This window comes from Chrysemys picta, chromosome 1 (genome assembly GCF_011386835.1).
Source record: "Chrysemys picta bellii isolate R12L10 chromosome 1, ASM1138683v2, whole genome shotgun sequence".
NCBI lineage: Eukaryota > Metazoa > Chordata > Testudines > Emydidae > Chrysemys > Chrysemys picta.
Window position 1 is genome coordinate 102638373 of NC_088791.1, and position 24494 is coordinate 102662866.

At 43.4% G+C, this 24494-nt stretch overlaps 2 protein-coding genes across 11 annotated transcripts in view; one reads left to right on the top strand and one right to left on the bottom strand.

Moving 5' to 3' along the window:
* LOC101932609 (protein mono-ADP-ribosyltransferase PARP12) overlaps positions 1 to 3170 on the top strand; it is a 32818-nt gene extending 29648 nt beyond the window's left edge. Inside the window, exon 12 of the mRNA XM_024107785.3 lies at positions 544 to 3170. Coding sequence (XP_023963553.2) covers positions 544 to 851 — 308 coding nt within the window. The 3' untranslated portion in view covers positions 852 to 3170. The remainder of the gene's footprint in view (positions 1 to 543) is intronic.
* Positions 1074 to 24494, bottom strand: part of TBXAS1 (thromboxane A synthase 1) — a 340570-nt gene continuing 317149 nt past the window's right edge. For all 10 annotated transcript variants that reach the window (XM_008171140.4, XM_042851580.2, XM_065565466.1 and 7 more), the window contains 4 exons: positions 20476 to 20564; positions 14474 to 14611; positions 11002 to 11164; positions 1074 to 10180 (listed from right to left, as the gene is read on the bottom strand). In XM_008171140.4, the coding sequence (XP_008169362.2) occupies positions 10106 to 10180; positions 11002 to 11164; positions 14474 to 14611; positions 20476 to 20564 (465 nt within the window). In that variant the 3' untranslated portion in view covers positions 1074 to 10105. The remainder of the gene's footprint in view (positions 10181 to 11001; positions 11165 to 14473; positions 14612 to 20475; positions 20565 to 24494) is intronic.

Consider the following 24494-nt stretch of genomic DNA (forward strand, 5'->3'; position numbering starts at 1 on the left):
TGCAAGTAAACTACACTCCGCTTCAGTATTCCTTCCATCCCTGGCAAATGATACAGTCCCTGCCACTGCCCTATTTAAAGCAAAGGATCAACCTATCAAGTGAAACAAAATGGGCTTTAATTTTTTAAACATTTAATCTATTGTTCCAGAGTTTATTCACCCAGTGGGTTGCTTATGACGATTAGAACATTTTGGAAGGCAAGATACTTCAATTTCAAGCTTCCAAAACGTTACTATAAGCTTTGTGTGTGTGTGGTGGGATGGGTGTGGGGGCAGACAGCATACTCTAAGAAAGAGAAAGAGGAATTAGAAAAAAACCACTGATAATATCTAACATGTTTTGTGAAAAATCAAATTGTGGTAATACCTAATGATAAATTATGCTGGAAAGGATGCCCAACACACAAGAAATTATTTACAAATCTCTCACCAGCTTCTGATTGATTCTCTCAGTAAACATTAAGGTTTTTTTCTCCTTGCAATTCCAATAGTTGTATTACAGGAAGCCAGCAATCTTACCAACTTTATCTTTGTCTACTGCAGGAAGCTACTTTGCAAGGGATGCATCGTATTCTGATAACTATAGCAAGACCGACTCAAACATCAAGACCATGTTTCTGGCTCGGGTCTTGGCGGGGGACTTTACCCTTGGTAGCTCTTCCTATCTTCGTCCTCCCGCCAAGGACAGCGGAAACAATTTCTATGACAGCTGCGTGAACAGCCTTTCGAATCCATCTATCTTTGTCATCTTTGAGAAACATCAGATTTATCCTGAATATCTGATTGAATACATGGACCAGGCGGTGGCAACTGCTCTGTCAATGGCTGCACGTGCTTATTTTCGGAATTGACTTAACTGAGGAGAGTTATTTGTTTAATAAAAATGTGCCCAGTATGTTTTAGATACATTTAGACTCTCCACCCTCTCCTTGTAACAGTAAGCAGGGGTGACTATCTTAAGAAATTTTAGAAAAGCCATAGTATTTTTATGAATTTTTAAAATCCAGTCTTTATTCCTAAATTTCTCTAGTGGGGCTAACTTGTTTTTCCCACTGTTAGTCTGTTCTGGGGGATTTAAGAAATCCAGTAGATCTTCATATGATTCTTGCAATGTGAGATGAAGTAATAGAAAAGCAGGTGGTTGTGATGTCATATGAAATTCTTCTTAAAAAAAAAAAAAAGGTAATTATGTTTTCATTAGTTCTCCCCTAGTGAAGTTAGCTGTGAAACTAGTTAGCCAGGGCAGAACCTGCACAAGGCTTCTTGTGGGCAAGCAATTTGTTTAATAGTTTCCTTGGACTGTTGCACACACGGACCTCCTGTGGATCACTGCTACCACACCAGGGTGACCTCCTACAACCCTCTACTTGCTAAGGGTTTCTCCTCCTAATACCTCGGGCCTGCTAAGCCCCAAATGTGGGTTACAAATAAAATAATGCAGGAAGCTTTAAATCTCAGTTACATTAGTTTGATTCAGGATTTGTGATGTTAACATAAATGAGAGAGTTGTGTGTTGTGGTTGGAACAGCGGCAAGCTTAGGTGTGTAAGAAGGGACACCAGAGCAGTTGGTTTGTGTTCTTTCTCCTCTCCAGCGGAACTACTTCAGGCAAAACATCTAAGAATTTCTCTCTTACTCTTTTTTCTCTGTTAGACTTTCCTGTAGAATTGACGTTTTTCTGACCTGGTGTGAGAGAGGTGGCTGCAACAGCTTTCTGCTATTATCTGTTCCTAGTTGTCAGAGGTGGTATATAGATACATATTTGCATTATTTAAAAGCATGATTCTACTTTAAGAATCAGTGTGGGGATCGTGTTTATTGTCTTGGTGGCCCCAGATTAAAAAAGTTTTTACAAGGCTGTTTTTCCTGTCAGCCCTGCAAACTCAACTTGGGGATCTAAGCGTTGAGCGAGGTTCTTTCCTCCTCCTTTATCAATGCCAATAATAAAGGTTCCGTAGGTCATGTCGTATGTCTTCAGTGACATCTGTGCAAACCCACTATATTCTGTGGGGGCTACACAGGTTTAAGTGATTGGTCCTGTAATTGGAATATAGAAAACAATTCTGTTGATGTTTCAGAAAGGATAGAATCTAGTTCACTATTTATCTTGGCTCTATTCATTCCTGTATGTTAACAGGAGTAAAAAGCAATCAAAACTCTGACAGTAAAATCAGCTGTCTAGTTCTTATAGATGCAAGGAACAGATAGAGTAAATGTACCATTTCACATACAGTAGTTGCATTTCAGAATAGAACTGCGCTTCTGAGCTTTTCTCTCTTCTTGGAGGCTTTCCCCTTCCACCTGTTAACTAACATGTGAATGAAAAGTTAAGCCTGGATTTTTAATACATTCCCTTCTGGGGTGTATTTATGTGCTGGGTAAAGCTCTGTCCAAAAGCCTGCTGCAGTATGGGAGAGCAGAAGAAACTTCAGAATCCTAATAATGCCTCTGATTATCACTAGTTAGTTACACTGCATGGATCTCTTCTGACTTCTCCATCTATCTTCTGGTAAAGATTGCAAGCAAGTGCTAAAGCTGGAAACATAGCAAGGACTGATTAAAGGTGGCCCATCCTTGTATGTCAATAAGACTGTCCGTATGTACACAAAATAAACTATAGTGCCTAATGCCCTGCTGTGAACAGATGAGCGACCTAGTTTCGTGATGACGCTGCTACAACTAACAAACAAATGCGTTCTATAGCGCTGTGAGAATTCTGGATGAACCACTGAAGCTTTCCATAACTTTCACTGTCCGTACAGGTTTGTTCTGGTAGGGAAGGGTTTAATAAGGCTTTTATTGGTACCTGGAAACGTAAGCTGCTGTATACTTCTCATTTGGTGACTGAAGTTGAACATTTGCATTGCTTGGAGAGAGGAAACCACTACTCAGGATCCTTCCTCTCCTTTGTAATTGTTGGGAATGGTGGGGTTACAGCAGCTATCTTTCAGTTATAGTAAATGCATTGGCTAGTCATGTATTATAAGTGCCTCAGGATTTCCATGAGGAAAAAATGCCTAACTTGAAGCAGTCTGTAGCCCTTCTTCTCGATGTTTTTAATGTTTGAAACTGAAATTGAATCTTCTTATTCTCAGCCGTATGTGTATCTTCTGTGGCAATATGTATGGCTCCTCTTTTTTTAATGCAAATTAAAATATTTTGAACTGAAAACTGATTAAGGTTTTAGTCAAATATTGGCCTCTTTGTATCCTCTAATCCTCTTTAATGTTTCTACCTAGGTGGATCCTTGTTTCTTACTGTGGTAAGTAGCAACAAAGTAGATTCACACTGAATGTCTTTCATGCAAAGCAGAGTCGTTTTTATTGTAAGTTTTCAAAGGTTGAGGAAGCGTCTCCCTCCATCCCAGGGAAAAACAGGCTTTATTGCTTTTTTCATGTTTTCTCATCTTGGGTGCTGAAAATAGCAGCATTAATTGCGCTTTTTGATTCTAGTGAACTTTCATGTTCAAGTTCTTACAAACTAAGGGAATCTGTAGAGTCCTCTATGTTTACAGTGCGGTTGGAAATTATTGACTTTTAAGAAAGGTACTTCATATGAAACCTAAATTATATGCAAACTTATGTTGACTGTCTGAAGTGATCGCCATAGCTCTTAATTGTTTGGAACACGAGTGAGTGGTGTTACAGAGTGGGATGATAGAGGGGTTAGTTTATAGGGATTTCTGCCGCAGCCCTATCCTGGGAAGGCATATGGAAGGTGGGCTAAACAAAAAACTGGCTTGACAGTAATGCAGTCTGCAGCATAGTAGGGCACTTCAGCATTTTATGACCAACCTGCTGCGTATATTCTGGAAACGGAGTCTACCTATTAACTTAGTATTTCAGGCTTGCAAGATATTCAGCTTCTGCCTTGATTTATAGAGCTTTGATAACAGAGTCTGTTAGCTAAGAACTATGTGGGGAATGACAGGAGAGGTGTGAGCATTTCATCTTACATTATTGCCAAGTCTGATAATATATGAGAGAGAGAGAGAGAGAGAGAGTTTTGTTCATGTTTGGATTAGAAGTGGGGACTTTTAAGAAAAGGTTTCCAGAGGAGGCGGTCAGACATTCATGCAAGGCAGGACCTAGAAGCATGGACACAGGGCAACCTTAAGGAGAGGACATCAGTAATCATGGAAATGAAGGTAATGGGAGACCTCTGTCGCTCAAGTTAAAGTACTTTATTTTAGGAGGAAGGTCAGGGAAACGGGGAGGTTACACAGCTGTTAGGGGGTAGTTAATTAACCATTGGATCAGCGCATGTCATAGAAACTGAACAGTAAATAGGTCAGGCCTCTTGTTCAAAAGTGCCTTGAATGATTTCCAGATGCCTTCTCCATTTTTAAGTGAGTATTGCTGTGGGAGTCAGCTTAGTTTTAAAGATACTAACAATTGAGTAAATCCTGCCAACTGCTTGAAGAGGGGTGGCAAACTGCAGCCAGGCAGAGAGCAAGCGTCTCAGATCCGACTTGATGTCTGTCTAAAAGAAATTAGCTTGTTGCCCGGTGCATAACTTTCTTCAATAACAAGGGGGAGAGATTCAGCTTTATGAGTTGACCTCTAACCCTTCCAATATAGGTGCTATTATTAAGGCCTGGGGGAACAATAAATATATGCTAAACAAATCAGCATCTATGGTAAAGTTCAGGTGGAAAGTCCATTTTACTCATAGAATAGAAAGCAGAAAATGTATCTAAAATATTATTTTGTGAAGTGACTTTCTACTATGCTGCAGAACTAAAGTAGATAAAATTTCATGTGTAATCCAGAGTTATAGAAATTCCCCCTCCTGAAAAGTGCTCTGTGAACTACTCCATTGCCAAAGTTCTCTATCCCAATACAGTTCTATAAAAACACACTTTTAAAGTTACAGCTTTTAGCATTGATTGGAAAATGTGAATTCCCTGAAGATGTTTCATTGTTAGGTCCTAGTCACTTCCAGATGGATGACAGAAAGCACAGACTCTTCTAAAGTAGTCACATGTAATTTTAAAACAAACCTGCAGCCAGACCGTGCAAGGCATAAAGCATCTATGCTTTCTCTAGAGAAGTTAGACATTCACCTCTTTCCTTGCTGAAGTGGTGTCTCTCTCTAAACAAGGGTGCTAAACCTGAAATATTAGGCAATCACTCTGAGCCACAGATGAAAGATAAATTGAAGTAAACTGACTTTTTAGCCTTGCATCTATAAACAAAGAGGTAATGTGTAGCTTTCCCTGTTACTTTAAGGAGTGCCGGCGGGCCCTGATCAGGATCATCTCATTGTGACATGTGAGTACAGCACCTGAAACATTAGTCCCTGCTCCAAGGAGTAACGATCAGTCTGACCCTTTTATAGACCCTCCAACTATAGTGCCATGGGAGCAATAAGCTGCCCTCATGCTCAGGGCCACAGTTCCATTACAATGGGAAGTTCAGCCTGTTTGTAGCATTGAGGCAGAACTAGACCTATCAGCCTCTAGCGCAGGGGTGGGCAAACTATGGCCCACTGGGCTGTGTCCAGCCTGTCAGACGTTTTAATCTGGCCCTTGAGCTCCAACTGGGTACCGGGGTCAGGGGCTTGCCCCGCTCCATGCATGATGTGGCTCCGCACGGCTCCTGGAAGCAGCGGCATGTCCCCATTCTGGCTCCTATGTGTAGGGGCAGCCAGGGGGCTCCACACACTGCCCCTATCCCAAGTGCCGCCCCCGCAGCTCCCATTGGCCAGGAACCACAGCCAAGGGAAGCTGTAGGAGCCGGGAAGGGAGACATGCTGCTGCTTCCTGAAGCTGCTTGAGGTAAGCACTGCTCAGAGCCTGCCCCCTTGACCTCCTCCTGCGCTCCAACCCCCTGCCCCAGCCCTGATCCCCCTCCAAACCCCTCAATCCCAGCCCGGAGCACCTCCTGCACCCCAAACCCCTCATCCCCAGCCAGAGCCCTCACCCACTCCCGCACCCCAACCCCAATTTCACAAGTATTCATGGCCTACTAGTCAAAAAGTTTGCCCACTCCTGCTCTAGCAGCATGGGAAGCCACCGCCTCCTGAAGTTCTACCTGCCCCCACAGCAGCAGCCAGTGCAGCTGGGCTTCTTTGCTGTGGCACCGTGAGGAAAAGTTCCAAACACATCAGCTCAACAATGTGTCCCAGCAACGAGTGCGCTTGCAGGCTTCGGCAGCCAAGCAGCTGTTTCTCTGCTTCACCTCCTCTTATCGTGTGTCTTGATAGGAAGCTCAGCTTTAGGGCAGGCTGCTGTTTCCCCCTCATCCCCTTTTCCAGAAAAGTGGCAGACGGGATTGGAAAAGCTGCCTTGAGGCAATGACAGCTTCCTGTATCTCAAGTCAGTGAGGGGTGGGAGCAACATCAGAAGGGCAGCTCGCAGTGTCATTTATTATCCCTTTTCTGACCCTCAGGGCATAGTTCAATGGCAAAGATGAGCTCATCTCCCCACCATGCTTCATCAGTGGTGGAACGAGGATCATCAAGTGCTGTTGTATAACAAAGTTGGTGGTTGCCAGGCCAGCAACTACCATTTAAAAGAAAGCAGTGGGGTACAAGACTCTTGATTTGTCCCGAAGCATTCTCTTTCCCTCTTAACCTTCTAGTTGCCACACTAGTCCAAAGACACTGACTGCCTCCGAGTAGAATTAACAAAATGGTGGCTAACTTTCAGATTCAGAATTCTGGCTTAACCTGCACCTGTGGGGAAAAACTGGCTACCTCAAAATGGACAAGTCACTACAGCTGGCACTTACTTCCTTTGCAACCAGCCCCGTATTCAGGAACGGGCAAGCTGGTATTAACATACTAGCTGAAAAGTCCTGCAAGACAGTCACTGTATTCTTAGTTAAGCCACTAACCTGCATTTGAGTGGCTCTGAATGAAAATATACATATCAGTTTTACGTATCTGACAACCCAAGTCCCTTCAGTAATGCCTGTTTCCATGCCTTAGAACCCAATGCACTGTATCAATTATGCTGATCTGTTTTCTTACAATATTTTTTTAAATTCCAGTGGACGTGTTGTGGTAGCTCCAGTCCCTTGGATAAAGATGGCAATAAATAGGTGATTTGGTAAAGTGTACAACTAAGAGGTTTTGGCTCTAAAGTGTGTGTTTAAAAATGAAGAAAGGGAGGACCTACTACTCTACGGGCGGGGGGGGGAGCAGGAGAACACTGTTGAAAGAAAACTTGGAGGCTGACTTTCTGATGTAGATAGCAAGAAAAGGACAAACACTTTTTCTTTAAGTCAAATGGAGGGGAAAAATCTTCAATGAGACACTACACTATTCCAGTTTACAGGTATAATTTAGAATCACAACCACAAATAATACGCTATTGAAAAAAACGAGGCAAAATAGTGCATATGGGTACATGCTGCATCTTTTTAGATAAGACCATTAACTCAATAGCTCATTTCATAGGCACATTGAGTCATTTAAACTCCAGCATGGTAAGGGTGGAGCATTAACTATCAGGCCTATAATCCATAGTTACTACTCTAGAACTCAAGCTAGAAGAAAATTCCATGACAGAAATAAACACAAGCCTTGGTAAGGAAGTTGAGAGCATGAATTTTAAAAGTGTGGTCACAATGACCACCAAGAGATGAAAGCAGCATGTGCCAATCATACCAGTCTCAATGTGCCATATGCAAGCAAGAGACTGTAGATGGAAATCATGGAGCAGCAGCAGTCTTAAAATAGAGCTCCTTACTCAATATCATTTGTACCTTATCTGCAGAGAACTTTCACGCAGCAGCAGAAAAATATATTGCAGCTGTTTTTGTGTCTACCATGCAAGAGAGATGGTGTTTCCTCTAGCATAGCTTTAGAAAAGAAGGGTTCCTGGCTCAGCTGAAGCTGCTGCAGCAGAAGCCCAATTCCCAAAGAGAGCCAGTGTGGCTTTCCCTCCCTCCCCTACATGTCAACTAGCAACAGGTGTTATTTTTTTAAAGGGCAATCTGAGGTTAAGTTTAAAAAAGCCCAGTGAGCTTTTGATAAAAGTACGCATGAGCGCTCAGCTGGCTGGAACTTGAGGAAATTTAATTTCACAGTGGAGGAAATAATATTTTTGGCAAAATGAATAAACTTCACCAACCTCCTCCTTTCCTCTTGTTCATGATCTCAGTGCGCAGTGGAAACAAAAGTAGGGCCCTATGTTTAAAGAAAATAATATACATCTCCCCCCAAAACTTGGAAGGCTGCCTCTTTATCACCCCACTCTCCAACTGAGACCTACCTTCTTCAGTGGGTAGAACTTCCTCTAGTGATCTGTAATGTCATCGGCGGTGCTAGTCTGCCTAGGAAGGGACAAGTGCCCACATCCTCAAAGGTGTTTAGGCTCTTTGACTTCCATTGAAATCAGTGGAATATCTTTGAGGATCTGGGCCACAGTTCCTTGAGGCTTAAGACAGCAGTAGAAGCTGGTTGGAATTCTAATCCTGCTGCAGTTGTCATGGTCAGTGTCCCAGTTTGAAGGATGCTCCATGACACTCCACTAGTCCCCCAACGACCCAGGGGCCTGCAACAGGGACACACACAAAAACTTGGGCCTATGACAACTTTCTTCCTTTTTCTCAATTTCCCCCCCAGGCTTGGGCATGGAGTAAACTTTCTGCCTCTATCTAGGTATCATGCGCCCCCCAAAACTGCAGCGGAAGAGACAGTTTTCTCCATACGCGCAAATATGGAAGAATTCCAAACATGGACAAATTGGTTTTAGCTACTGCAGATGCGGTGGGCAAACAGTCCTGAAGAATCAAGTAAGTGCTGCCTTTGCTTGGGCTGTGAAGACATGCAGGCAGCATCTGGGCCTAGCATTCACCCATGTTCTTTCCCTATGTGGGTTGAGTGAGGCACAAGTTTGTGAAGTGACTTGTTGCAGGGTCACCTAAGGAGTTAGTGTAGCTATTGGAACTGATTTTCCTGGCTCCCAATCCTTGGCTTCAATCACTAGCTCATAGAATCATAGAATATCAGGGTTGGAAGGGACCTCAGGAGGTCATCCAGTCCAACCCCCAGCTCAAAGCAGGACCAATCCCCAAACAGATTTTTACCCCAGTTCCCTAAATGGCCCCCTCAAGGATTGAACTCACAACCCTGGGTTTAGCAGGCCAATGCTCAAGCCACTGAGCTATCCCTCCCCCACATGCATGTTACTGAATAGTATTTAGAGAACCTTGGAATATACAAGTTTGAAGTGTTTAGGAGGACTCACGGAATTTTAGGGTTGACCTGAAGATAGTGGCACAGCAGGAATTTTCCCAGCATGGCATGACACTTTTCCTTTCTATGCATTTCAGTTGGCACTACTCTTGGTCAGCTCATTGGGTCAAAGGAAATGAAGGAGGCTGCAAAATGTAATAGCAGTCTACAACATTCTTTGGTCTGGTCCTGCTTATAGGAACTTAAGTGCTGTACAGACATTTACCATTATTTTTAAATCCACTGTAACAAAAGTTAGATAATAATACTAGCAAATTTCATCCAAATGTCTCAGAGCTTTACAAAAGATGAGTAAGCATTATCTTCATTTGACAGAAACAGTGAGGTTAGGCTGTCTGCTCAAGATCAGTCAATAGCAGAGTTCAGAGTAGGACCCAGGTGTCCTGATTCCTAGTCCTTGCTGTTACCACTACATATGTTGCCCTTCAGAGTTTATTGTGACAAAGGGCTGTTGTTAAAAGGTGTTAGCTAACAAGCTATCATTCAACATATTATATAAATCTACTGAAGGTGAGGAAGTGCAGACTGGTAAGATTGTCACATTGGAGCCTGGACAAACTCCCATGTAGATGTGAAATGAAGTGGGCCCTGCTATGACCACTAAGGCTGATGAAAAGTGGGAGGCTTTTTCAGATACTATTCACAGTAATGTGCTTGGGTAAAACTTAGGTAAAACTTTCCAAAGTACTTAAGTCCCATTTTCAAAAGTGACTTAGGAGCCTGAGTCTCACTGAAAGTCAGCAGGATTTTGGCCCACACATTTAAAGTCCCATTGACTTTCAATGAGATTTAGGCTCTCAAATCACTTAAGTACTTTTGAAAATGTTACCCCCAATCTATCAGTGAGCCACTGAGCAATGGATCACCTCCTTGGAGGCTTTCAGAATGGGGTTTTTGCTCTATCGAGGTATTATCTTAACATAGACTCCGTTTTTTGGTGCTAATGACGATACAGATGTCAACTGCAAAGGAATCTGAAAAAGAGAAAATAAATGACATATTTTATACATTTACTCTTTCACACACTGTGTGCACGTGCGTGTAAAAGATTCACAAGTACAAACTGATGATGTTTTCAGTTTCCTTTATGAGATTAACTCATACAGACGTTGTGGAAGTTGTAAAATGTCCTTTTTACAGCCAGTTGTTGGCAGTATAATGGTAAAAATAATTTACACCTAGAGGGTTAGACAATGGATGTCCAGATATCTTACAAATCTAAATAAAATAAACTGCTGTAAGCTCTAGAGTTATTGAATGTACAGTAGGTGCACACACAGAAGTACCAGCATACTCTGATAAACACACTGGTGTAAAGTGACATAGACTATTGACACCAGCGGAGGATCTGGGGTGTAGGCTCTGGTTTATAAAGTTTGTTTTATTTGCTAAATGACAAATCAAATTATATTTTGATTAAAGTACAGGTCTGTCGCATCTTACGCGCATTTAACATGCGCGATTTCAGCTTTACGCGGTCGGTAAAAACAAAGAGAAAAATACCTATTTTAATACTGTACCTGTAGTGCGGGTGATTCCGCCCGCCATTCAACTCAATGTAATTTTGACTATACGCGGTTTTCGCTTTATGCACTGACCACGGAACGTAACCCAGCGTAAGATGAGACAGACCTATAATGTGATTCAGGACTGCTGCCACTTCTATTATACACATGTGCCTGTTAGTTTTTTCCCCATGACTGCACTATAACACACCACTGGCCCTCTATAGAACAGTCTGTCAGTTTACAAGAGAGTTTACAGGTGTAGTCCATAAGTTGCCATATATACAAACCTGGGTCTCGGGACTGGTTTCAAATCTGAACTTCTGCAAGATCCGGAGCAGGGTCATCTTGATCTCCAGCAAAGCCATCCTCATGCCAATGCAGCTGCGAGGTCCTGCCCCAAACGGGAGGTATGCAAAGGGATGCTGCTGCAGTTTGGCCTCCGCTGTGAACCTGCAAGGTGGGTAAATTGGAAACCAGCTCAAGAAACGGTTTTCATACTGATGTGCTTTTCTACTCCCATTGTGAGAAAGCTGGATTTAAATTGGTCTCGGTAAACAATTCTCAAGGGGACTGTTAGCAAATTCTTCTCTAAACTAAAATGTCCTTTGTCAATGAGTAGTCCTCCCAGCAGGACAAACAGACTTTCTTTCTCATTTTTAAAAGTCTGTCTTTAATGAACTGCCCTCACTAAACACTCATTATCTGAGGAAACTACAGAACACTAATTCAGGGGTTATAGCAACCCAGACCCTATGCATAAACTAATGGCGAAATTACTGCCTGCATATGCCAAGAGCAAACTAATGAACCCTGATCTAGAATGAGCAAGAATGCTGCCTCTGCATTGCAAAAGCAATGTAAATTGACAGAGCCTGCCTGGGATTCTCTTCAGGATGGACAATGAGAAAAACAGGAATATGAAAGCAGGGATCTGATTGGCTGAGGAAGAAGGCTCTTATTGCACAGATGTATCCCATTGTTTTATGTGTGCTCCATCCATAGAGGAAGTAGGGGATTTAGGTTTTTAGCTCAAACTGAAGGCAGGCATGCTCTTAATTCTGGAGGTGCCCAGTTCAATCGCTAGTGAGGACTAAGGTGGCAGTCATCCAGAAGAGGACCGGGTAGCTAATTCTTTTAAAATACCTAATAAAAACATTGGAAATACATATTAGAAAAAAGGCACAATTTTTTAACTGCGAGGAGGAGTGACCTTTGGAACAAACTACCAAGGGATGTGGTGGACACTCTATCCCTTGTAGTCTAGCCTTCCAGAAAAGCAGCCAGTCTGGCTTTGGAGTTTTAGCCAGACAAGGGATTGGGCTCAGTGCACTCAGCAATCCAGCTGAAATCTAGGGTCTTTTGCCCTTAAAATCTATGCACATTCTAGAAAAGCAACAACATTTCAAGGGGTGCTATTGTACTAGATATCTGCTCTTACTGGGCCAGGCCAGCAAGAACTGCCCTAATGCCAGCTACATACCTGTAAGGGCACTTGCACTGGTGCAAGGTGGTGGTGGTGGTGGGGGGGACAACAAGCCTCCCCTCCACGTGCATACCCTGTGCAAGGAACCTGCCACAGTTGCAGCCCCTGCACTTGGGTCTGGAAAGGTCCAGAGAAAGGCAATGAACACAGTAGGACTTAAATATGCTGAGAGCTTTTGAAGGCTATTTCAAGACTGAGATTTCCTGGAAAGGAAAATCATCATGTGCTGTTTGTATTAATGGTAGCACCTAAAGGCCTCAAAAGGAGAGCGGGGCCCTATTGTCTTAAGCACTGTACAAACACATAGTAAGAGACACCTCCTGCCTCAGGACAGAAAGGATTTGATCGAGATATTCAGAATTATGCCATGTGTAGTGAAAACTGGCCAGTCTCCCCATTTTTAGTATGTCCCATAATACAAGACTAAGGGCAATAAATTTAGAGCTAATAAATTCTTCTTCATGCAAAATAATCAGTCTGAGGATGGTTCACGAGCAGAAGGTCAGAGAGAAAAATACCGGAGTTGGATTATTATTTTTTTGGAGAGCGAGCGAGAGGCCTAATTTTATGACCACTACCAATACTGGCAACCTATGCAAACTAAGGTGAGTCTATGGGTAATTGTACCTCCTGCTTCAGGAAGAGGTGAAGAAAGAAATTTGCCTCAGCTTCACCATGCACAGCACTGCACATCTGGTCAAGTGCATTATAGTTCCCATCCCCCAAACACTTTCCTTTAAAGCACTCCTTCTGAACACTTCCAGAAGCTGGGGTAGATTATATGGTCCAATGGTCAATGGAAGACCCAGACATGACATCTGCCACTAGAAAGATCATTGCCAGACTTCTCATCTGTCCCTGAGAATACAACAGAAATGCTTTCTCCTGAAAGAAGGTTTAATAGGCAGCAGCTTTAAAACAAACAAACACAGTCAACCTGTGGAACTATTCGCCAGAGGATGTTGTGAAGGCCAAGACTACAACAGGGTTCAAAAGAGAACTAGATAAATTCATGGAGGATAGGTCCATCAATGGCTATTAGCCAACATGGGCAGGGATCTGTCCTTAGTCTCTGTTTGCCAGAAGCTGGGAATGGGCGACAGGGGATGGAGCACTTGATGATTACCTGTTCTGTTCATTTCCTCTGGGGCACCTGGCATTGGCCACTGTCGGAAGACAGGATACTGGGCTAGATGGACTTTTGGTCTAACCCAGTGTGGCCATTCTTATGTTCTGACCCCAGTGCTGCCCCTCTTTATGGGCTAAGACAACTAGTATACAGGATGGACTGTTCCAAGAGGATTCCTCTATACAAACTCACTTATATATACAGTTACATTAGTCCTTCAGAGCTAGTCTTAGAATGTCTGCATCACACCCAGTGTGTTTGAGAAGCTAGCACTTTGTATTCGAACTTTCACAAGATGGCAACTTGAGAGGTGGGTCTTATCAGCTGTGTCCACTAAGCAAAACTGTGCTTCTACATAGTATTTGATCTGCAATAATTCCAAGTGCACTTTTTGTCTGCTAACCTCTGCAGCTGCAGGATAGTCTCTTCTCCATGCAGTTGTTATACAAGCAGAACACAGTTAAGACCCAGTTTGAAAGTGAGAAAAGCTTTACATGAAAGTCTGTCCTGCAAGCAGGATGGAGAACTTGGAATCCTATCCTGCTCCCCTTAAGACAAAAAACTCCCATTGGCTTCAGGTACAGGATTAAGTACCTAGCCGCACACCCAGACTGTTCCAAGATCTCAGACAGAAGGCTGCTCTGAAACAGCCCTGGGCTGGAGGAGAATTCTGGGTAATTACATGCAAATGAATACAATGGGTAGCCTATTTTTCTTCAGAATTTCTATATCCAGGAGTGGCCAAAGGAGCAGCATTTGAACAGGAACAGGTTATACCCATGCCAAGTAGGCAACCACAGACATGGCATTGCTTCTTATTTAAGTCTCATCTACCAGTAGGCAACTACTTTGGTGGAGGTGATGCTGGATATAGTGTCTATCCACTCCACGTTAACAGCTGATTGCTGGGGCTGTGTTGGGTTCAGGAATTATGCAGCAAAGGGGGTTGCTTGGTGTGTTCACTTGAATATCCATACACTGAATGCACTTCCAGTGCATGGCATCAGCATCCTGGGAGCAAAGTGCTTACACACATAGGGCTCTTTTTTATTAGCCACACAGGAAACAGCATGTAAGGCAGGACTTTGTTCTAAATGGTCTAAATAAGGACAATGGTACAAGAGATGATGAGCATTATCCCACATACCTCTCAGGGATGAATTTCTCAGGTTCTGGCCAGAACTCAGGGTTATAATGTAGAGGTCCAACTGCAATTTCTATTACAGCGCCAGCTGGAATATGCTGTCCCATCACTACGCAGTCCTTCGATGTCTCCCGAGTAAACCTGCAACAGTTAAATGTCACCGACCCCAAATGAGTAAGAATAAAAGTACAAAGGCAGGGTGTTGAAAGCAGCCATAGAATAAGTCATCTCTGTTGGTCTTACAATGATAAGGGAAGCAAGATGGTGGTTGTGACGTTGCACTCTATATGATTTTATGAAAATATGCTAGTGAGTGTGAATATAATGTAACTGGAATATGCTTCATGCAAAAGGTTTCTTGTAAAGTATCATTACAAAGCTTATAATCTACTGAGTGTGGTCAGCCTATTTGTATAAATGTACCACTCTTGTATCTGAAACTAGGAATACGAAATATAACTCTGAGGGCCTATTATAATTATGCAAAATGTGGGCCATTAATGATAGTTTGGAATCTTGATGGCTCCCAATAACCAGGACCATTGTCTGTAGATGGCTCTGTTTTACTGGTAAGTCTTCCTGTATACGTGTGTGCTGGCAAGTGGGTAATGAAGTCTTATAGTGACATGTTATCATGTTACCTGAACTGGAATCCATCTTTAACCTGGTGCTTTTTCATTTAGTAGGAGGGGTGGGAACCCAGAGAGGGACAAAGGATTTCCGCCTTATGCAAAAAATATATAAGTGGGTGGAACAGAACAAAGGGGCTGCAATCATGAGAAATCCCCTAGCTACCACCTGAGCTGGAACAAGGGCTGTACCGGGGAAAGGATTCTGCCCAGACTAGGAAGGCGTCCAGTCTGTGATAGAAGCTTATTGAAACATCTGGGGGTGAGGTTTTATCTGTATTCAGTTGTCTTATTGTATTAGGCATAGACTTACATGTTTTATTCTATTGTGCTTGGTAATTCACTTTGTTCTGTTTGTTACTACTTGGAACCACTTAAATCCTACTTTTTGTATTTAATAAAATCACTTTTTACTTATTAATTAACCCAGAGTATGTATTAATATCTGGGGGGAGGGGACAGGAAACAGCTGTGCATATCTATCAGTGTTATAGAGGATGAACAATTTATGCGTTTATTTGGGGTTTGGACCCCATTGGGAGTTGGGCATCTGAGTGTTAAAGACAGGAACACTTCTTAAGCTGCTTTCAGTTAAGCTTGCAGACTGTGGGATGTGGTTCAGACCTGGGTCTGTGTTTGTGGCTGGCCAGCGTGTCTGGCACAACCAGGCAGGGTTCTGGAGTCCCAAGCTGGCAGTAGTAGTCTTGTCACATCAGTTGGCAGCCGCAAGGGGGTTTCTGTGATCCAACCCGTCACAGTGGTCACTGGTAGATAAGCAGAGCAGCAGTTGCTTGCCACACAAAGGGTGTTTACAATCATCTTCACCAGAAAAATAGAGAGCATGGACTTTTCGGGGAACTGCAAATGAAATATGGATCCTTGCAGCGCTAGACTTCATCCACCCCAAATTGGTAACTGTTGCTGCTATAGGTGGGTCTGGTAGCACTATTATTAAGGTTACCTGACATTTCCCATTATTAGACCCTGTTTTCACTTGCTTATAACTTTGTCAAACTTTCCATTTGGACTCTAATTTCCCATGCCAGGCATCTGCCTCAAGCTGAAATTTTTGAAAATGTCAGCCAAAATAGTTCCGTTGTTTCTGAGAACGAGGCTAAGGGGAAAATATATTGTTTTGCCCACGTTAAAAAATTCTGGTGACGTTTTCTTTGGGAAGTGCTAGCATCCCCATATTCTGGAGCAGGGACTGAAATTTGGGAGAGGTTGCCCTTTGTATCAGGGCTGTATTGCTGCTGTCTTTGTGAAAATGGGCCAAGTTATAAGACTTTGAAAAACTGCAGTTTGCATAGGCTCTGTCGAGACTTGCTAGAGTTTAATAGCTAAAAATCTCCAAAGATTCTGTCTGCACTGTGCATGCTACCGCCCAGGCCTGAGCAGGACTTTTTCTGCAATTGTAGCTGAGCTGCTGCAGGCTGGCTCCAGACACAAACTGAGAACAGGGAGCATGTCTCTCCGGTGCTCTCAATGCCCCCCTGTTGCGCTCAGGCAATGAGTGGGAGGAAGCATCCTGATTTGAAAGCAGAGGGGATAAAAACTAGACCAGGGGAGGGGATGCAGAGGTGAGGGGAGCAGAGTGAGACAAGGAACCTGGCGGGGTGGGGGTGCCTGGTACTGGAGGTTGGTGGACACAAAAGTGGGAGATGGAAACTTGAACTAGGGGTAGAGAGATTGGGAACTGGCTGGGCAAGGAATTGGGATGAAAAAGTCAGGAATGGGGAAGAGAGAGGACTGAGGAGGGAACAAGGCAGAAGGGATCAAGATTGGGGGGAAATGGACAGAAGAGTCTGTGCCCACAAGAACACACTGCCCTCCAGAGCCTGGGACGGAGCCAAACATTCCATTCTGAGCCTCACCATTCCTCTGTTGTCAGCAAATATCTATGAAACCCACCAGCAAAATGTCTCACCTCCCTCTAGTGCTGGTCCACAGACAGAATGGCAACCTACTACTGCTATCAACCAGTTACTCAGTTCAGGAGGCAGAGGTCTGAGCAGTGGATAGGGTTGCCAACCCTCCCGGTTTCGCCGGGAGTCTTCCGGAATCAGGCCTTATCTCCCAGGGGCTACTGAAGCCAAACTGGGAGATTTTAGGTACTAAAAGTCCAGTGGCGCAGTGGGGCTAAGGCAGGCTCCCTGCCTGCCCTGGCCCCATGCTGCTCCCAGTGGGGACAGGGGTATCTCTGTGTGCCCCAAGTGCTAACTCTGCAGCTCCCAGGGGCCGAAGGGACATGCTGGCTGCTTCTGGGAGCAGCGCGGGGCCAGGGCAGGAAGGGAGCTGCGCCACCACCCAGGAGCCCTCCCAGGTAAGCGCCTCTCAGCGGAAGCCTGCACTCCACACCCTCTCCTGCACCCCAACCCCCTGCCTCAGGCTGATCCTGGAGCCCCCTCCCACACTCTGACCCCTTGGCCCCATCCCAGAGCCCGCAACCCCTACCACACCCCAACCCTCTGCCCCAGCCTGGTGAAAGTGAGTGAGGGTGGGGGAGGGCGAGCGATGGGGGGAGGGGAGATAGAGTGAGTGGGGCGGGACCTCAGAGAAGGGGCGGGGCAGGAGGCGTGGTAAAGGTATTTGGGTTTGTGTGATTAGACAGCTGGCAACCCTAGCAGTGGATCCAAGGTTCCAGCAATGATGATGGTCCATGTGGGTATCAGTATGATGCTACATGATGGAATTTCTGGGTGTTTTTTTTTTCAGTTTGCTTTTTTATAAACATAGGAAATTACTCGTAGAAAAAATTAATGCTGCAAAATCAAAAGTCAGGAAATCCAGTATTAAGGTGCCTGTGCAACCTTAATTCTGCCTCCTTATGCATATGAATTATGATACAACAGGGGTCCCCAACGCAGTGCCCGCGGGCGCCATGGTGCCCGCCATAGCATCTATGTGCGCCCGCCTACTAGCCGCTGGAAAAGCAGCCGCCGAGAAGGGTAACGTCAAGAAGCGTCTCCGTTGAAATGCCGCTGATTTTCAGCAGCATTTCGGCGGCGACGCTTGTTGGTGTTGCTGCTTCTTGGCAGCATTTCGGCAGCTGTTTGTCCGGTGGCCACGCTCCTCGGCGGCTAGTCGTCAGGCACCCGCCACATTGAAAAGGTTGGGGACCACTGTGATACAACCTATAGGGGCTGGGACTAGGGGTGTGGAGGGTGCTTCAGCACCCCCTGACTTGAAGAGGTTTCCATCATATCCAGGGTTTACAGTTTGGTTCAATGGCTCTCAGCACCCCCACTATACACATTGTTCCAGTGCTGGAAATCACAGAAACTGCTACCAGAATTGTTAGAGAGAAAGGATGGTCTTTTAGTTAAAGCGCTAGCCTAGCACTCGAGATCGGGGTTTAATTTCTGGTTTTGTAACACATTTCTTGTGTCACCTTGCACAAGCCACGTAGGTGCTTTTGCAAATTTTTACCCTAAGTGACTCAGATGTCTAAGTCCAATTGAATTTCAAGCAATAAAAGATGAAGGGTAAAAAATTCAAAAGCACCTAGGTGCCTAAATCATGTGTGAAAATGAGACTTAGGGGCTTTTGAAAATTTTATCCTTCATCTTTCAGTGCCTCAATTTCCCAAGTGTAAAATGGGGATAATACGTCTTTTCTCTCATCCTTCATCTGTTTTGTCCAGTTAGTGTGCAGGCTTTTCAAATTAAAGACTCTTTCTTACTATATGTGTGAATGGTGCCAAGCAAAACAGGGCCCTGATCTTGACTGGGGGCCTGTAGGTGGTACAGTAATACAAATAATAATATATGAACAGTCTCAGCAGAAACCAAAGACTGCATGGACTCTGGAGGCCAAACTGTTATCTCATCCATAAAAAGTGTTTTCTCCAGATCAGTAGTGACCTCATGACTGGCGTAGTATCTATGATTACTGGTGCCTGCCCTATAGCTATTTAGTGAATAAATGGAAGATTCCAGTCTCTAGGACTGGCACTTTGGCACTATTCACAGCATTATGTTCTCTCTCACACAAAATTAAATAAAATAGATAACTAAGAACCAAAGCCTTGAAAAAAATATTGTCAAGTCCTCCCTTTTGCTGAAAAGTGAATAGGATGTTGGTGAAAGGTACTGGACCACCAGCTCTGCAGAATGAAGTTCTCTATTTATTCAGATTGTTTTTAAATTTCTCTCACTCGTGGTAGTAAAATTATTTTATTTGCTATTGAATTTTCACTATTTCTTTGTATTCTGGAATACAGCACTATTCTTGTCTTATGTAACTGGCATCTTTGCAATGCACTGGGCCTTAGATAGAGATCGGGAACAACCACAAATGACACCAATGGGAGCTTCAGAATAACTTCCTTCTCTTCTAATTCTGTTTCCCATCTGACAAACTTTGATTGTTTCCCAGTGTTTCAGAGTTGAAATTCAAATGTCCCTGATGGTTAACAGGCACAGGAACTTCTATTTATATACCACGGATTTCAAAGTAAAATGTTGTCGTTTATGAGCAAGCATAATTAACTCTTACAACCATGTGCACCTCCACAGAAAATCTTGGAAAATCCTACCCCTGTCTTGGGGGTAAGTAAAAGAGGGGTTAATATTCAGATATTCTATTTTAAGGTACTTGTTACCGTAGAGTAGGATTTCCAAAGTGCTCAGCATTGGCCTAACTCAACTCCCACTGAAATAAAGGGGAGCTTTACCATTGACTTCAATAGAAGCAGAGCTAGGTGAATGCTAGTTTGCTTCTGAAAATCCCACCCTGAGAGCTGAGACTTGTGTTCTGTTACAGTTTTGTGATTTTACACAGTTTGCTAATTTCTTTATTCCCCTCCACCTTTTTGAAATGAACATATCTAAGCTCCCTGGGAAAATATTTTAGTATCAGTTAAGGAAAATTTCTAATACCCACTGAATGGGGGCACTAGAGTTAGCTGTAACGGTATAATAAAGTATTAGGGCAGAATGTTAGCACATAGTACAATTCATGTTTTTGAATACAGCAAGGGACATGCACAATCTTCAGAAGATCAGGGGTTTAATGGGGTGACTGGCCTACTCAGCCAGTAGGCTATGCAAATTCTGTACTCAGATCTCTGAAGCGGACCAAAGAAGAACCATCTAACTTCCTAAGGCTAGTCTGCTTCAAAGATACTGCTTCCCCTGGGCTTGGGGGACCCGAAGAACAGTGAAAAGAGACTCCAGCTGGCTTTGAAAAGGGTGCATTAAGTAGACCAACTTTAGCCAGTATTCTTCATTCATTTGGCCCCATTGTATCTCTCAAGTGCCCGAGCAGTACTGATAGCTTAGCTACATGGAGGCCAAGAGCATGGGGCTTCCAAACAGATTTCCACTGTATTTATCTAATGATGTACTCTCTAGGAGCTAGAGGGGAAAGATATACCTGAATGCAGGTGGGTACATGCGCAGTGTCTCTGCAATCACCATATCCAGGTAAGGGAGCTCTTGGACATTTTGGTAGTCAGGGACATCCTGGGAAAAAGGAAGAAAGAGATAATTAAGCTCTGGAAACTGCTGGAGCTGCAGGCTGTGGGGGTTGGCTCACAGTGTGCCCAGTTGGATTTTTACTACAAAATTCCTCACAGTGGCAACAACTTGTGCTATTCCAATGGACCCTAGTAGTGGAATGGGGGAGGGGGAGAATTCTGTTTTCTCCCATGGTGATCTCTTGTGCAAACCCAGTTTATTTGTTCTTTGTGTAGCAGACCTTGATTTGGGCCTAATTTACATAACCCTGAAAGTATACATTCAGTTGATAGAAAGCATCATATAAACAAACACGACTCTGGCCCCGATGAATTTACATTTTACAAAGGAGCCAACAGGGACAATAATAGAATAAACAAATAAAGCTCCAGCCCTACAACAGAGAGAGAGGGAACATTTCTCTCACCATTTCTTGTCTTGGAAAACTCACGGAGATCGTACGTGTTACTATTCAGTTCTGTCAGCAGAGGGCAGAGAAAGTACATCTAAAAAGATCCCCAGTAAAGCTGAGTACTGTACAGTTTAAATTAAGGGATCTCTTCTAAAATCTGACATGGAGTGCATTGGCAAGAGGCACTTACGCCAAGCTAGACTAAAACTGTGAAGATTTGGGGCCTCTGAGGTTAACAACAGGGACTGGATTCTGTCCGTTCTTCATTTACTACATCAGCTTTCATATATAATGCATATTTTATTGAATTTTCATGTGAAAAATGTATGTTATACTCTAAAAATACTAAGCAGAGAACAATTCCAGATGGTATGCAGACAATATGTACAATAAAATGAGAATGCCTGGCCAGGTTAGAACATCCCCTTTATTCAGAGCTAAGACAGCATTGTGCCACTTCAGATTTTCCAAGGGCTGTACAAACTCTGACGGATCCTTCTATGAGGGAGATAAGTTCTATTACACTCATTTTTCAGAACGGAAATAGAGGCAGAGAGGCTATGTCAGTTATTCAAATCCACACTGGGCTCAAATAGGGCTACCACTCTTCTCTTATGTTAAAGGCTGTCTCATCTCTAGTCAATACAATATGCATTTTGTCCCTTACTTCAGCAACAATCATTTATTGTTGTTATTTCTATTACTATAGTGCCAACAGCCTCAAAACAAGACTGGGGCCCCATTGTGCTAGGTGCTGTGCAAACAGACAGTAAGTGCTGACAGTTTAAATAGACAAGACAAACAAAGGATGGGCAGGAAGGAATATTATTAGCTCCATTTTGCAGACAAATAATTGAGGCCTAGAGAGATTAAGTGACTTGCCCAAGATCACACGGGAAGTCTGTGCAGAGCCTGGAAATGAACTCAGATCTCCTGAGTCCAAATTCAGTGCCTTGACCACAAGATCATCCTGCCTCTCTGTGATTATGCAAAGAAGTCTACACTTTGATGCACATATATTTAAGGCCCTTTGTTTTGTGTTTACCAATTTTTAATGAAAAATTCCCAGGTTTTACAAAAGCTAATATTTGTTTTTTACTGATTATCTCCCAAATTTTGGATGCTATTTCAAATAGCCTCAGTTCCTTTAGGGAATTAGCAGTTTAGAAAACAAAATAAAGCAGCACAAACAGACGATTTTCCAAGGAAGAAAATTGGTTTTGTTTACATAAGAAAAAAGAGCCCGGGCAATAGCAGTAGAGTGTGAGCTCAACTTTCACTTGCACCTCAGTGAATTCATATGTCAGATGCTACAGAATTGTCGGCATTTCCTTGCTTCTAACTTCAAAGTAGCTGAACTTACTTCAGCAGCTGTGCGCACGGTCTGATCTTGGACTGTGTGTCGTCCCCAAAGCCAAACATCCCTATTTAGGAGGGACATTCCTGATATATTTTTAACAAAATATTTTCCATTTGTTTTTCGACTCCCTCTCTCAAAAAAACTTTTAGCCCACTGCATTTCAAAGGCATTGAAATATGCTTTTCTCTCCAAATATCCTTAATTGCCGCTTTCAAATATTGGCAGGTATGTCTGAGAGGGTAATAGGTTGTCATGCTAAGATGCCACTTGAAGCCCCTGTGTAGCACATCTGTACATTGAATGTTACTCAGGGCTGCGTATGTTTTAGTCCAGAAAGAGCTTCCTTTTTGGAGAATGCAGGAAAAAAGGAGGCACCACATTGCATGTAATAAAACACCAGACATTTTAATGTTGTGACCATTGTCTTACACAAAGATTTACGTCAATAGTTTTCACAGTGTTTTTATATCTTTTCCTTACTAACTTAGAAATGAGTGTAATCCAGTGAGGTATTTTTGGATATGTTTCACTGGCTTATTTTTCAGGTTTATGGGCAACACATTCCTCCATCATCTCTCCCTTGGGCTTTTCAACCCTTTTTCTGTGACCAGAAAGTGCCTAACTTGCCAGACACTGAAGAAGTAAGCAAGATGGTCTTCTGGATAGGGTAGCAACTTCAGGCTTGGTCACAAGCTTCCTGTATGACCTCAGGACCTCAGGCAAGTCATTTCATCTACCCTGTGCTTCAGTTCCCCATCAGTAAAATGGGGATGGTTCTTCCCTACCTTACAGAGCTGTTGTGAGGATAAAGTTAATGAAAGATTGCAAAGGGATCAGACAATACAGTGCTGAGGGCCATGTAAATAGAGAACGCATTTTGGGCACTAATGCAATCTAAGCTCCGGCTGCTGAAAGCTGTTCCCCTCACGCAGACTTCTGCATGGAGCTCCACTCTCTGCACCTTCAGTGGAGCTCCACGTGGGCACAGGAGTCTGCATGTGCAGATCAGCTTGTGGATTGAGGGTCTTTAACAGACATGCACTTATCCCCATACCCTCAGTCTGACTTTAGACTGGAAGATCCTCAGGGTAGGGCCTGAACCTTATTTTTTTTTGGAAAGCATATTGAGTGCTACTAGAAGAAAGTAAATTCCTAAATAAATCTCTTCCTAATGGCAATCCAAACATGCAGTAAGCATAGCGGTAGGACTACTAAATATTAGTGAAAACAAATAGACTCCTTACACATAGATCAGCTGTTCTAGTCTGTGGAAAAGTGGATACAGCGAGAAAAATTGGAAAAAAACAAAATGAAAGGGAATTTAGCACTGGTTTAAGAAACTGGATTAACAGCAGTGGAAACTCAAGTCTTCTCTTTGTCTACACAAGCACAGCAGATGCCATACAAATTTCTCACGCTGCCCTACCAATGTGTCTCCATCATGACTTGGAAGGACCTCTCTAGCAGTGAGAGGGTAATTCAGTCACCAGGATTCATTCAGTATTTGTCCTCTCTGTTGAGAAGACAAATAAGGGGCCAGTTAGTGCCTACTGTGTTTTTATGAGCTATATCCATTGGGAACTGTTGGCTAGATCCGTAGCTCGTGTAAATCACTGTAGCTCCATGACTTACTACATGTGCATACTCTCTGATACTTGAAAATATACAGAGTGAATTGCATCAGGAATTGAATTGGAAGCCAGTGAAGACTCCAGAGGCCACAGATAATATATTCCTTATAACTAACACTGCTGAGTAACTTGACAGTCTCCTTCTGCTGCAGCTTTGGAGGAGCCCAGAAGGGTAGTCCCAACAATCCAAATTTGAGATCACAGGAGCATGCATGACTGTGATGAGGTTCACATCAGAGAGATCAGGTCACGTGTCTAATAAAATGGTGGTTCTGTCCACCAGCACTAACTGTGAATCCAGCAGTAAATGGCTAGGGAAGTGCTACCAAACAGCAAATCTACCTGACAAAGGGTGGACACACTTCACAGTAATGGGAGCAAATGCTGCCCTTGCATGGGCTGTGCATGTTTCTCCTGCCACGCAGCAACCCCTCCATCTTGTCTGGAATGAATTTGAGCCATCTTATGTTCACCCAAACTCCTCTCTTGGTCAGGCCCTGGGACAGCCAGGAAACTGCACCATCTGGGTCAGA